Source organism: Ammodytes marinus, assembly GCF_949987685.1.
Source record: "Ammodytes marinus genome assembly, chromosome: 4".
NCBI lineage: Eukaryota > Metazoa > Chordata > Actinopteri > Uranoscopiformes > Ammodytidae > Ammodytes > Ammodytes marinus.
The window spans coordinates 28,059,719-28,074,096 of NC_137233.1; the positions used below are offsets into that span (position 1 = coordinate 28,059,719).

The following is a 14,378-nucleotide window of genomic DNA, read 5'->3' on the forward strand; positions in this document are numbered from 1 at the left end:
ACCGTAGATGTGCATAAAGAGAAACTAATTTAATGTTAAAAATTGATAGATAGATAAATAAATAAAACAACCACTGACACCTCTTACGAAAAACAATGTAATATTAACCAAATCTGGCACGGCATGGACACCTGCATTAATTATTTAAATCTTCCGACCGGACACCAGCGTTTAAGTGTTGATGGCAAGCTTGCTCTAAAAAAAGATTCAACTTGTACACCGAGTGGGGAGGAGCAGAGCCGCTGAGTTTAGAATATTTTATTTTTTTGCCTGTCTTAAATTTATAGTTCACAGAATTACAACCGGCACCGGGTATCCTTGCCAGCAGCTGCAAGCAGATGCACCGGCACAGGCTTACACACGCTGCCTGTTCCCTGTCAGTTTTTTGCATGTCACCTTTCTATACTCAAAGCTGGAAAATCATTTGAACAATATTAATACATAGAAATTAATTTGCTTAATATTGAGACTGAGTTTTTTTTTTTTTTTTTTTAAGTTTAGGAAACACTTGGCAGGTTGTCTCTGCCTTCATCTGCTCTTTCCATTTTTCCTCTAAAGTTGTTGCCACCTTTCTTCATTTCGCCCCTAACTGCATAATCATTCCTTCACTCTCCCACCTCCTCCATCATCTTTCTTGCTTTGTCCAAGGTTGCTATACTAAGCTAAACTAAGATCTAGGATAAAAACACATTTCTATCATCACTTCAAGGTTTGAATTGAGTGAGCAGGCTTTTTCAGTAGTTCACATCAACAAGAAAAAAAAGGTGTTTTCAGCAAAGTATTTGTAAGGGTGAAGTTGTTATTGCTCCTTGCTGGCTGCCGTGCATGCTTTTATTTGAAGATGAGATCAAGGAAATACACCTGTTACTGAGCCAGCTAGTCGTCACATCACCATGTTCACCATTCCAAGACTTTTAATAATAGCTCTTCCTCACAAGACTTCTGTACAATCTCTACATCATTCTACATCCATTCAGACAAGTACAAAAAAAAACTCCAATTGCACTCCCATTTTACATTTACATGGATTTTACACTGGACATCTCAGGGTATCCACAGAAATATTTTACATCAAACCGGTTGGTCTAAATAAATAAATAAAATACTTGTCAAGTGAGAGGGGGGGGGGGGGAGGAATTCTGTTATTGATTCACTTTTTTCTCTTGAAGATTCCATCAAATACAATTAACAGAAAATGGTTCACTTTCTATTTCTACAAGCTGTTTTCAGCGGCAAATTTCTTTTATCCATTTCCATTCTTCTATAACTCTTTGGTCTCTTTATTTCTTCCCCTAGCACCTCCCTATGTCTCTTCATCCCTCTCTCTCTCTCTCTCTCTCTGGCCACCTCTCCTCCTCTACATCCCTGTCTCCCATCCCTCCCTCCAGCCGTCCCACACACAGACAGACACACGCATTCAAACACACACACAGACACACAAGCGCACGCACACACACACACACGCACACACACACACACGGACGCCCTGGCTCCAATTATCTTCAAACACTTCTCTGGCACACGACCTTCGCAACATCCCCCTCCTGATTGCGCACAAATGTTATCCCAACCAAATTAGATTAATTAAAAATATTTGCAGAGCCACAAGAATGTTAAGCCCATAATTTAGGCCTCGGGTGAAATATATGCAAGGTTGCATGCACCGCCAGAACACACACACGCTCTCGCACAGAGACGAACACATTTGCAAACACTGATTGATTTTGTCTTCCACTGTGTGTGTGTCACAGTGACTTTCGGCCCTGGAGACCCTTTTGGGAGAAACAGTTTGAATTTTGAAGTTTACATTTCGGAGATTATCAACATGGCTATTTAGACCAGAGGGCTGTTTATATCACAGCCAGTGCTTATATTCAGATCAAACAGCTACAACTGGCGGATCAAACACCAAGTTCTGCTTTTTTAATAATGCAGTGCAGGCACTTTCCCCTCAAGGAAGCATATCCCGGGATGAAAACAAGGCTGAAATATACCGGCAACTGAGGCCATTAATCTTTCTCTCTTTCTTTCTTTCTTTCTCTCTCTCTCTGCCTTTCCAATCCCTCTCTTCCATCTTTCTTGTCCTCCTGTAGGTGAGTACTGGCAGAGTGTGAAGGACTCAGCCCACACACTGGACCTGTCCTACGTGCAGGCGCAGAGGAGACGCTTGAGACGGGACTCGGACAGTGAGGCCGTCAGCGCCATCGCCTCGCTGTCCATGGGAGGGGTCGCCTCTGACAAGTAAAGAAAAAGACTTCATATCCATAATGTTCAGCCTTATAGATTTACAGTACTGAACCTGTATTAAGGGAACTAAACAAAATGCTTCTCTCGTTTATGAAGGAAACAGCCTGAGCAACTGACGGAGAAAGGTGATTCTCTCTGAAGATCGAAGTCTCCTCACGAGTTGTCTTCAACCAAGTCTCAGTGGAAACACACACGCGCACATACACGCGCGTGTGCACACACACACACACACACACACACACACACACACACACACACATCTATGCATTTGGGACCATCACTGGAAGCAGATTTCCTCCTCAGTTCGACCACTAACCTCGCAGAAAAACTCCTCCACCTGCATTACTACTGGCCGCAGTCTAACCACTCTGTTACAGACAACACACACTGACACACAATATTCAACCGGGCAACATTCATAATGTCATGACGCCTCATCAGGCTTTTTTTGTCCTAGAGTGGACACCGGCCTTTCTGAACTGAGGAATAAGTAGAAAAGAAGGACAATGATTTAATGAAGGATCTTCACTCTCCTGTAGCATGGGGGCGGCGGGGGGGGGGGGGGGGGGCAGCAGACAACGTGACGTAGCACCAACACACACACTTGACAAAGCACAGCGCTGCGACTTTGAACATTAACCTTGTAAATGGCTCCCACGAGACCCGCGAGAGAGACACACCGCTCGGACTGTTGTAACATTGACGGCGGGGTCGAAGGTGGCCTCAAGCTTACCGGAGACAATCTCCCTCAGAGCGGAAGGAGTGTGTCCCCGCAAGGACGTGCGGGTTGAAGGAGAGCAGACACATCCTCTGCGCTTTGGAAAAACGCGTCCCGCTCTGATGATGATGTCATTTTGTCCGCATGTGACAAGGATCAGATGAAGGACAGGTTTTTTTCTGATTCCGTTTGCACTGCACCGTTCTGTAATGTGAACTGACACGCGGCCACGTCGGTCCAATGTCGACAATCAAACATCTCGTTTTATTTTTTACCTATGGCACACTTTTTTGTTGTGTGTGTGTGTGTGTGAATGACAGCACGAGATTTCCTTTGCGTCCAAGAATCCAGTAAGAGTAAAGCTAAAGCGAAGTCTGAGATACATATGTTTCATATTGTTTTGTATGTCCACATATTTTCTTAAATCTTTTTTTTCTTTTTCTTTCTTTCTTTCTTTCTTTCTTTCTTTCTTTCTTTCTTTCTTTCTTTCTTTCTTTCTTTCTTTCTTTCTTTCTTTCTTTCTTTCTTTCTTTCTTTCTTTCTTTGGACTGTCGGGCGAGCACATGCTGAAAAGACTCCAGATCGCTGCACTTATTGTAATCGCTCCCCGGCAGATAAAAGGAGACACGGCAGCCTTTGATGAAGTGCGTCTTAAAATGTGTGTGGACATACTGTAGTTTGTATCAGTGGCATTATGGTCACGCCCAAGAGCTAATACCTCTCTAGTCATTGGAGTATGAACATCAGGTGGAGAAGGTAGTCACTCTGGAAGGTTCTTGACCACTCAGCAATGATTGTACAGGTGACAATGCAGATCATACCCTTCTCTCTTATGAGATTGATTTATTAACATTTTGGATGAGTCAACAAAATAAATGTTATGGTGCCTTCAAGACGGGTGGATCAGAATAACTTGGGTCTTAAAAAAAAAAAAAAAAAAAAAAAAAATTGATCTTGTTTGTTGGAGTGGACCAGTGTTTCTACCTGTGGATGAGCATTCCTGCTGCATTTTTGTAAATGTATTTGATACTTTATGTTTTTTTTCATAACCAGGACAAACTCACAATTTTGTCCTTTGTTTTTATCATTGACATCGCTGCGTTCTGTTAGGCGTCAGATTCGGGGACATTGTTTTCGTTCTCCGGACCAAAACAACGACATCTTTAGCACTTAGGATGGAGCAAATAGTACTGTCATAGCAGAATAGCCACACAGCGCAATTGGACACACAGGTTAAAGCACAACCAAATTTTATTAGAACAATGTGCCGCCCTTGGACTGGCATGGCTTAAAGGAACTTCAAAGGTTTTATAAAAGAGTTTGTGAATGTTTTCCTTTTTTTTCTCTCTATCCAAACAGTTGAAAAGCACCAAAAGCACAGGGCGGATATATATATAAACAAATTTATTTCTCCAAAAAAAAAACTTCATGGCTTTTATTTATACATTCAGATGCCTTGTCTTTGAAGTGCTCTTTGCATGTCAACACAATTTTGATGGTGCTATGTTTTATTTTATTTTTTAAATACAGCATATTTGCTCTTTTGTTTCTTTCTTTATGCTGCATATGTTTGTATGCAGCTCAAAACCAGATCTGTGTCAATGTGATGAAAATGTGAAAAGAAGCAACAGCGAAAAAAGCGCGGAGCAGTTTAAGCTCCGTCGCCATAGGACAGTCCCAAAGAGCGAATAGCTTTATGTAGTTTTAGGAGAAACATTCATGACAGTGACCTGACGTGTCTTAAGTCTTATCTTTTGTCTTAATTAATGCAAATGACTTATTTTTGTATTAGATCTTAAAAAAATAATTAACCCTGTGCGTACTTAAGTGACCAAATTATAAACCCAGGTGCCTTGAAGTATCATGTTGACCAACCTGTGTGAAGGTAGCCTTAAAAAACTTAATTAAAACAGACCAGTTTTGACGGAACTGACTTTTCTGATTTTGTTTCTGTACAGTGTAAATAATGTATTTGTATTGTTTTTCTTTTGACTGCCTTTTTGTCTTTTCTACTGTTTTTGTCCCCCAACCCCTCAACAAAAAAAACCTTAATAAAGGTTAATGATATACATTTGAATATGATTACATTTTTTCTAATGGAATGCTGCTTTGAACTTTGTGAATTTCATTTTATTTGAGCTAATTGACCACGGCTTCCTCTCGCGTTAAAGTGACTACGGGATGCAGACACATTGCACTCATGTACAGCATCGAGAAAAGTTTTATTGTCCACAGGAGCTGACACAAGAGAGATTATCAAAAGGAAATGCAAAACAGAACAAAAGAAACATGATCAAACAGTAATTAGACTACTTATGGTTTCGATCCTCTATGGCTGGAATCACTTCATCACTTTTGGCACATTTTACAAGAAACGTTCTGCTTTTGCTTTTGCATCACTCATTGAAAATGCAAGTTTGCGAAGCTATTTCTTAAAGCTGCAGCAGGAAGGCAAACATGAACCAGATTGTCTTGCCATTTTTTTGAAAAATACAACTTTCTGCGACGTTCACTTCTAACAGAAAACCGAAGTGAAAATAAACAGAGAAGTGGCTGAACTGTGATCAGTGGTTTTTAAGACTTTTTCCCATGGACATTTTTCATTAAAGCCAAGTGTAATGCATGAGCAGAGTTAAAGTACCACAGTGTGCATACACCACAATTCACAAACAGATACACTTTATACCCCTCTCCCCACAACACACAGAAAGCTATCCAGTTACTAAAGCACAACAAAGTAGAAGATCTGCATCAGATTCCTCATGCTCCTCTTTTTCCCACAAGACGGGGCTCTGAGAGCCAGAGCGATTAGCTTATTAGCATTTTAGCTGTAAACATTCATTGGCTGTGACCGCCCTCTAACCATCACTGTGCCATTATCATTAGTCATCGTAATGTCTGTCTGGCAGTGAGTCATCGATGTGAAGACTCGGGCGGATGATGGTTATCACGGTGTTACCCCAAGGCACTCCAACCAGCAGCCATTTTGTTTCATTGTCAACGCAGGCCAGCTGTTTGTTTGATTTGTTCACGTCTTCATCGCTCAAAAAAATGTTCAGCGCTCGGCTGTCAAGTCACCTCACCGGTGTTTCAGAAACACAAAGGTAAGGCAGTTGGCGCCAAGCTGAGAGAATACATCTCAGTGTCATGAGTCGAGCAAATGTCCAGAGAAAGAGGAGGAAAAAAAGGGTTTTGTAAGGATTTAAAAAAAAATGGGGGGACTGTCTGGTGAGGCAGGAACACATTTCTTCTTTGGGTGTAGAGAATTTTCCATTTGTCGGTTTTCTGCAGGGATGAGAAACAGAGATGAGTTAACATCACAAATGTAACGAATTTGGACAGGAAGAGATTTCATGCTTGTGTATCACTCTGAAGTGGTGGCATACTCGTGCAAGAAACAGAACTCCACTGAAAAGGCTTTGTGTGTTAAGGTTATAGAATACGTCTACGAACAAACAAACACTACTGTTGAGCGGAAAGTGGAAAATTCCCTACAGCTCCTCTCTTGTTTTAACATTTCATCTGGATCTTTTCTCGTTTCTCCGTTAATTACAGTGGGTGTTTTCCATGCTTTTGAGAAAGACACAAGGGGAGCAAAGGCCCAGCAAGAAAGAGTGTGTTGTGTGTGTTTGTGGTTGTCATCCCATCACATGACTTTCATTATGCCACCAAAAAGTGTAAGTGTGTAAATTGCCATGTAATGTAAAATGGTGCAGGGCAGCTTCTCTGCTGTTCATAATTGCATTGTCCTTGTTTGTCAAAGTTTCTTTAGAAAATTCCTATTTATTTGACATTCAAAGTATGCTTCAGATGTCCTAAAAAATCAAACCCTTATTCTTTCCTTCAGAAGACATTGACTGATTGTACATTCAGTAATTCCCGCTCTATATTGTAGTTTTTATTGGTGATTGTCCTACGCCCAAATGATTCACAGGAACCAATTGTTAATTTTATTTTTAATTGTTTTAATTTTAAACTTTCTTTAAAATTATTAAAGCTGTCCTTTTAAAAGCGCACATACTCATTCTGGTTTTGTGAATTGTTTTACGCGTGCAATTGTTTGACAGATCCCGATGCATTTTGAACCTATAAGATATGTGGCGTTTCGTTGCCTACGTGTCAAACCAGAAGCCATACACTCACAGCTCCTATTCATGTCCAGCTGTCTGATCAAGGTCGACACACATACAGATAAATGCACAAGCACATACTGTATGCATGCAGCAGTCAAATGGACACAAACACACACACACACACACGCACAACTCTCCCACCTGCGCTTGGCTCTCTAAAAATAAAGATTACCATCAGAAGCCACAACTTCTGGATGACGCTTTTAAAAAGCAGATGAGCAACAGAGGACTTTACATCTGGTCTCAGATCAGTTCAGAGCGGACGCCAGAGATTTAATATGCACAGGATAGCATCCAACAGCTGGTCAGTCCAAACTGTAAAGCACACACACACACACACACACACACACACACACACACACACACACACACACACACAAGCAGCAGAGCCAGAGGTTCCGGCAGAGGAAAGAGCAGTGAGAGGCATTTTGATTATTGTATAAACAGAAGGGAGAGTATTGTTTTTTTTCCAAGTCAAACAGAACAATCCCCTCATTCTGAAAGCCTCATCCCAATGCCAGACACCCACACTTCCTAAAACCATGCTCATCAAAATGCACAAAACTGTATGCAGGGCATCCATGACCGTGTGTGCGTGTTTGTGCTTAAACTCTCAAGGAAAACACTAAAAGTTCCTCTGCTCTGAAAGAACAAAAACGTTGATTGTATATTGTATACTGGTGGTGTAAATCCAGGCAAAACCTCCTTGTCTAATTATTTTCCTAGTAAAAAGGATGTTAAAGGGACAAAATAACAGGAACACCTTTATTTTTCAATTTACCGCGGGTTCAATGCGTTAACATGTAATGCATGTTAACGCATTGAAATCTTGTCCGACTTGGTCTAAAAAAAATACTAAACAATAGACTAGAATTTGGTGTGTTGTCAAGTGTTCCAATTATTTCGTCCACCCCCTACATGCCATCTAGCACAGAGGAGATGAGAGGAGATCAAGATAAGCAGGATTTTTAAGGTTTCAGAAAATTAAAGAAAGAGGCTCTTGGAGACTTGAATGCTCTGATATATGATATTCTCATATACGAGTGAAACACTGATATACATAACATTTAACACTGGTTTAAATCACACTACACACACAGTCAAGGCAGGCAGGCAGGCAGGCATGCACAGTCTGTCTTTGATGTTTCTCAGTCTGGTTCTAACCCCATCTCTTTTCCTAAACTTAGACCTTCAGGTCAGTGTCAGGCATTGAATTTCTAGCACTTTCTGTGGCGGCCCCTGCGGAGATGATGATAACAGGCAGAGCAGGCAAAGCGGTAGGTAATAACTACCGCGCTGCATTCAAGGACACTCAGCTCCATGTGCTGGGGCCTTGGCATTCCATCCGCGGCACTGACTGGAGCCCTCGACGTCTGCTGCAGAGGCCACTGGGGGTTTAATAATAATGTGGAGCGGAACACCTGCAGTGTGCACATGGCCTGCGGCTGCATGTGTGTGCGTTTGTGTGTGTGTGTCTGGATAGTGTAATGTATATGTGTTGTATGGAGCCTCTGGTAGTTTGATTCCTGCTCAGTGAATAATGTGTAACTCTGTGCAAATGCTTGTAATCATGTCAAATGTCAGCTCAGATATTTGTGTCAGAGAGCTGTTTGAAATGTGTTTACCTTGACCTGTCATCTAGCAGATGAAAAGGTGTGTATTCCCTCCAGCGGAGAAACACAGATTGTCTCTGTCTGCACCTCGTCACATTTCTGTCCATTCACTTTAATGCTACTCTTTAATGTTGTCATTTTATTTTAAAAGGCCTCCCCGGCTGTTTCTATGTCTTATAAAACTTTAAATAAGGGTCGGGAGAGATCAAAATCACCTAAACAACATCTGAAAGTGAATTCCTCTTTACAGATGTGTTCACACACATACACACAAAGTCCCAAATGATTGTGCAAGCTTCTGCACAGGTAATTAAAGCTCAATACATACACAAAAATACACTAGTACACATGAAACACACACACACACACACACACACACACACACACACACACACACACACACACACACACACACAGGCTTGTGTGCATGACCCTAACCCTGGTACACACACCTTCCTAATACTTCACAACTGTTTCCAATCTAAAGGTTCCTGCTTGTCTGGGCCCCGGCGGGGCCTGATTGCACGATACAAGATCCTAAGGAGAGAGGGCAAGGCTGCAGGGGAGAGAGGGAGAGAGGGAGAGATGCCTCCACTTATTTCTCCTCACTCTCCCTTTCCTTTCCTTCTTTCATGCTGTACCTGTGCAGGAATCTGGTGTCTGTTAAAATGGGTTGAAAAAAAACAGACCCTGTGTGAAGTCGATCCTACAGATTTCGGAGGAAAACATTTGTCTTAAATACATCAGAGGTCTGTCAAACAGCGGAGGGTTTAGATTATGATGAAGATAATGTGCTGTTAGGTTATTTTAGTGAATTAAGTCTAACAACCAAGGTGCTTTAAAATGTTCCCTTTAAATCAATGCACAACCTTTTTATGTTCTAAGTTTTCTCATTAATATGAGTAACTGGAGGTTTATTCCTAATTTATATAGAAGGCCAATACATTTCATTTTATTCCCTTTTACTAATATTTTTGATAAGTTACCTAATTTTAAAATTATTAATTGCCGTTTTTAATTTTTTTGACATTTTTAATTTTTACAATTTCATGTGAGGCCTTTTTTTATTTCAGTGTTGCATGACATATTCTAAACAGGTTATACATTACATGTAAGTTAAGTCTGGATCTAGTTTTTACTTTTCTAAAATATATACATTTATTTATTTTCAAAAAAAAATAATGTATTTAACAGTAAAGATCTATTTACCTGTCTTGAGTGAGACTGCCACCAAAAATGGCAGAAGAGTTTGCACAAACCAACATTCAAATTAAATTTGATCTGATAGTTCATTTTATGTTGTCTGAGCCATCTTAAAAATGTTCATCAAATAAGTTTGACGCAACAACAAACAGTAATTATTAACAGCAAACTACTCTTTACAAAATTAGTCAAAAACAATAATAGTAAAATATATATTGTTTGTACCTACTGAAGATAATGGATACAGTATAAAACTTATTCACATTAGAAATTGAGAATAAGATGTAACATTTGTTTTAAAATATAGCTGGGATGATCGTTTTACAAAATATTATTACATACCTTGCAGAACCATTTTTTGGGGGATATTTGCATAGAATTTGTCAGTAGTTTAAAAAAAAATTACAAATACACAGAGTCAATGGTGTATTTACATGCCTGAATGCAAAGTTAAACCAACTTGATACAACTTTGCAGAAATCCAAACTAATAAATACTTCGTGTCAACAAAGGCCCACTCAACATGTGTTGAAATGTTGTAAAAACACTGTCATTTTCTGTCCTTAATACTTCCGTTTAAGGACAGTGATGAATGTGCTTCGTAAAACCACTTTGCTTTAAATGATTTAGTCTGAATACATCTGGGATCAATAAAAAGTATTTTCATAATATGCTGCATGTCTCAAAGGGATTTTAAATCATACTGTTTTTATTCTATTTTTTCCTTGCTTATATTTTATCAAGATAACTTGAGAGGTCTTACAATAAATGACCAGCAGAGATTTGTGGATGTTGTCAAAATTCCTGTCGAAGTGTTTTGTTTTGTACTGAAAGGTTTATTTTGAACATGGAAAGAAATACCACGACACATTAAACATGTATGTCCATGTCCATGTGCTGGTGAAAGGGTGAGTACGGAGAGTTCATGTTTGTGATTGTAAGAGTTGATGCTTGGATTGAACACTGTCTTGTGTGTTGTGTTGCAAAGTGTGTGTTTGCATAGTTTTGTCCATACCTTAAGGGGGCTGCAGTGGAGCGTCTTGTTGCACTGGACTAAACTGTAGGAAACAGACAAGGGAGAGAGCAGTGGAAGTGGAAACAAACGAATCGGGGGAAACAGAGAGCAGAGATGGAGGGAACCACTATGGAGCACATAGGGTCGAGCAGGAACGTGTGTGCAAAAGGTTTGAGATGAAAAGGTTTAAAGATCAGACCGAAAGGGTTAGAATTCATAGGGGTTCAGAGGTCGGGGGGAAATGGGTGCAAAAACAGACAGAAAGGCGGTAGGGTGGAGATGTGGACACGATGGGGATTTTAGGAGAAGAGAGTTTTTTTGCGATGGGGGGGTTCCTTAGTGGCTGGCGGACATGGCCCAGGCCCCTTCCATCCTCCAGACGGAGAAGGCGTAGCTCAGTCTTTCGTGGGCCAGGTAGTTGCAGCTGGCCAGCTTGGCGTCCATCTCATCGCTCTGCAGCACCTGGTAGAGGAAGTCAATGTAGCGCGAGGCCAGCTTGAGGATCTGGATCTTGCTCAGCTTGTCCGACGGTAGCGTGGGGATGATCTTGCGAAGAGAGGAGAAGGCGTCGTTCAGGGACTGGGTGCGTTGACGCTCCCGCACGTTGGCGATGACCCGCTGGGAGTGGAGGTCCTCGAAGGGCTGGTCCAGCCGGGGGCCCAGCGACGTGGGGGCCAGAGACACAATGGTGGTGGGGCTTTTCTTCACCCTCTTGGGCCCGGCCGGCAGCAGGCTGGTAGGGCTGCCCGTGCTGCTCTCCTCCGCCTGACCCAGGCTGTCCTTCTTGGGGAAAGGGGAACGCTTTCGATTCCCTTGGTTGTGGCCCTTACTCTTCGATCCCCTCTCCAGCTCCTCTTCGCTGGCCCCCATACCTCCTTCGGGGGAGTTAGTGCAGGACACCTCTTCCCTCATCGTACAACTGTCCAACGGCAACCTTTTAACCTCCACTGCAAAAGAATGCTTCTCTTACAAGCGAGACAACACAAAAGCTGAACTTGACAAGCGCGTGTAACAAAAACGACTTCTCTTTCGTCAAAAAAGAAAGTTAGGCTGCTGAAGCTCCATCGGTGCTGGACGTCTCCTTGGCTGTCCTGTTTCCTGGTCACCTTGTTAAATGTCTCACTTTCACATTCCCTCTCTCAACCTGGCAGACTGAACAACAACAAACCATCTGACAGGCAGGTCCACCTCCTGCCTCTTTTATACCCAAACGCTAAACCCCGGGGCCTGCGGCAGTTCTCTTTGGCTGTACGGACGTCGAGAGGGCGTGGTTCGGGCTGAGCCAGGCAGAGAAAGCAGGAAGTGTGCGTTAGCTGGGCGGGCGATAGAGGAAGGGGGTAAGTGGCCCTTTCAGCCAATAACAAGAGCTGTGTCTAATGTTGCAGGGATGTCTGAGGTTTTATGGGTTCCAGATTTGGGGCTGGAGCGTCAGTCGGCATGCACCCTTGTGTGCCTTCATTCTCGTTCATCAATTCATTATTGGTGCAGACGTGAATTTAAACCTTTTATTTTCTGACAGTCATCGGTGTTAACCTTTTAAAGATTACATTTTAATATTCAATACTTGTGATCAAGTTCTTTTTATGATAAAACATTATTAAAAGCTTTTTTTGTCTAAAACAAGTGTGTAAAGTTGATGTAACGCTAAAAGTTTTTTGTTTTTTGTGAGTTTGCGCTAACATTTATCTGCTATGGTTTTTATGATGCTGATAACCAGACACTATTATAATCAAATCTGTTAAACCACGTTTCACAGGATGGACGGTTAGAAGAGTTAATGAAAATACTGACAATTAAAAGATTAAGGATTTATAGAAGTTATAGGTTAAACAATGTGCTATATGATGTAGAACAGATGTTTTTTAATCAAACAAATGAGACATTTTGCCACGATCAACTGTAAAGTCCTGCAAAAAAAAATGATAAAGGATATTTCCTAAATCTGTTTGGACCGCTGCGGCTTTAAGTAGATTTGAGAGAAGATGTGAGGTCGCGCAAGCACCAATCCTGGAAAGACTTTCAACGGGATGAGATTTTTTTCCTGACATATATCATAACCTCTGTAAACACTGAAGTACACTGAACCTCTGAAACCTCTCAATACATTTATCTAGCACATGACCGGTTCATGGTTCTTGAAACATTCTCAATGAATGAACACTTCTGACTAACATCGCTGCTGACGTCAGCTGTCGCGCTCATTCTTAGGTGAGTTCGGGAAGGGAACACAGACAAGACCCTGAATAACCCCTTGACCTCACTGGCCCAGTGACCTCAGTCTGCAGAGGTGAAGGGAGCACCTAATTGTACCATCCACGGCCGCAGGGCAGAGCAAGACACATGTTCCACCTCCACACCGGCGTGAACCCATCTGGGTCTGCAGCCACTTACACACATCATGACACAGCGAACAGGTCTCTTCTCAGGAATATGACGGGACACGGCCCACGCTCATGTTTTATCTCTTTTCTGTTCAGGCGCCAAGGTAGAAAAATGCACCATTTGAGCAAATGACTAACTCTTGAATAAAATAAACCATTCAATCCTAATCAATTTCCCCAACACTGTGTCAGTTTCTACCTCCACTGCGTCATGACCTGAGTGTGACTCACGTGTGGATCACTGTAGAAAAATCTTGTAGGGAGTTTTCCGCTGAAATTCTGTACTTTTTGATGACAGCATCCTTGACAGTAACCGTTCATTTTCAACACCTCCAAACATTTACTTTTCTGAGATTTTCCTTTCCATCTTTCATGTTTACAAATTACTGAAATAAATTAATTCACTGTCCGGAAAAATCCAGAAAAGACGGAGAGACAAGAGGACCCAAAACTTGTATTATTTACCAACAAATGATTGTGGGGGTTGTTGCTGAACCCTCATATCATCCTTGACACACGCTGCTTGACAGCTTGTAGCCGAAAATTTGGGTGTGATTGCTGCGGCATTTGAGGGAGTGTATGCACAGAGAACAGTTCAGAAGGTTTTTGATGAGCCCCGTGATTGCACTGGTTTACATTTCATTCAGAGAGGGACGCTGAACGGAAAGTAGCTCGATCCCAGTTGGGCTCAATCAACTCAGAAAAAAAAGAGAAGAAAAAACCCAACTCATCTGGCCATCTGAGGCCAGGCCATGGACGGAGACAGTGAATTTATATGAAGTTGTATTTACCTAACAGGCTAAGTCAACTGCAGGATTAACTGGTATTACAACTGGGTCTTATTGGGAGCTCTGGTGGAGACAGCAGAGGGACAGGAAAGTCATTGTTGCCCAGGCCAATCTCAAGGAGCTACCGCTTACCTTTAGCGAAAGCGTGGCGTCGTGCCACCATCATGGAAAAAGTGAGCTAACGAAGCGAGTAGCCTTGCAGGAATGTCGTGGCGCGCAGAAGAACAGAAGGGGAGAGGAAAGAGAGCGAGAGAATGGGAGAAGAATAGGAAAAGGGGAA

The 14,378-nt window shown here is 41.8% G+C and overlaps 2 protein-coding genes across 2 annotated transcripts in view; one reads left to right on the top strand and one right to left on the bottom strand.

Moving 5' to 3' along the window:
* The window catches only part of LOC307248922 (histone deacetylase 7-like), a 36,555-nt gene extending 31,493 nt beyond the window's left edge, over window positions 1–5,062 (top strand). The window contains exons 24-25 of the mRNA XM_080025472.1: window positions 2,094–2,241; window positions 2,344–5,062. Of these exons, the coding sequence (XP_079881598.1) occupies window positions 2,094–2,241; window positions 2,344–2,386 (191 nt within the window). The 3' untranslated portion in view covers window positions 2,387–5,062. The remainder of the gene's footprint in view (window positions 1–2,093; window positions 2,242–2,343) is intronic.
* Window positions 5,063–10,929: 5,867 nt separating this feature from the next.
* LOC307248923 (twist-related protein 2-like) lies at window positions 10,930–12,088 on the bottom strand. Its single transcript, XM_080025473.1, has one exon. It carries the CDS (start codon window positions 11,839–11,841, stop codon window positions 11,266–11,268), a length of 576 nt encoding a protein of 191 aa, XP_079881599.1. The 5' UTR covers window positions 11,842–12,088; the 3' UTR covers window positions 10,930–11,265.
* Window positions 12,089–14,378: the final 2,290 nt, after the last annotated feature.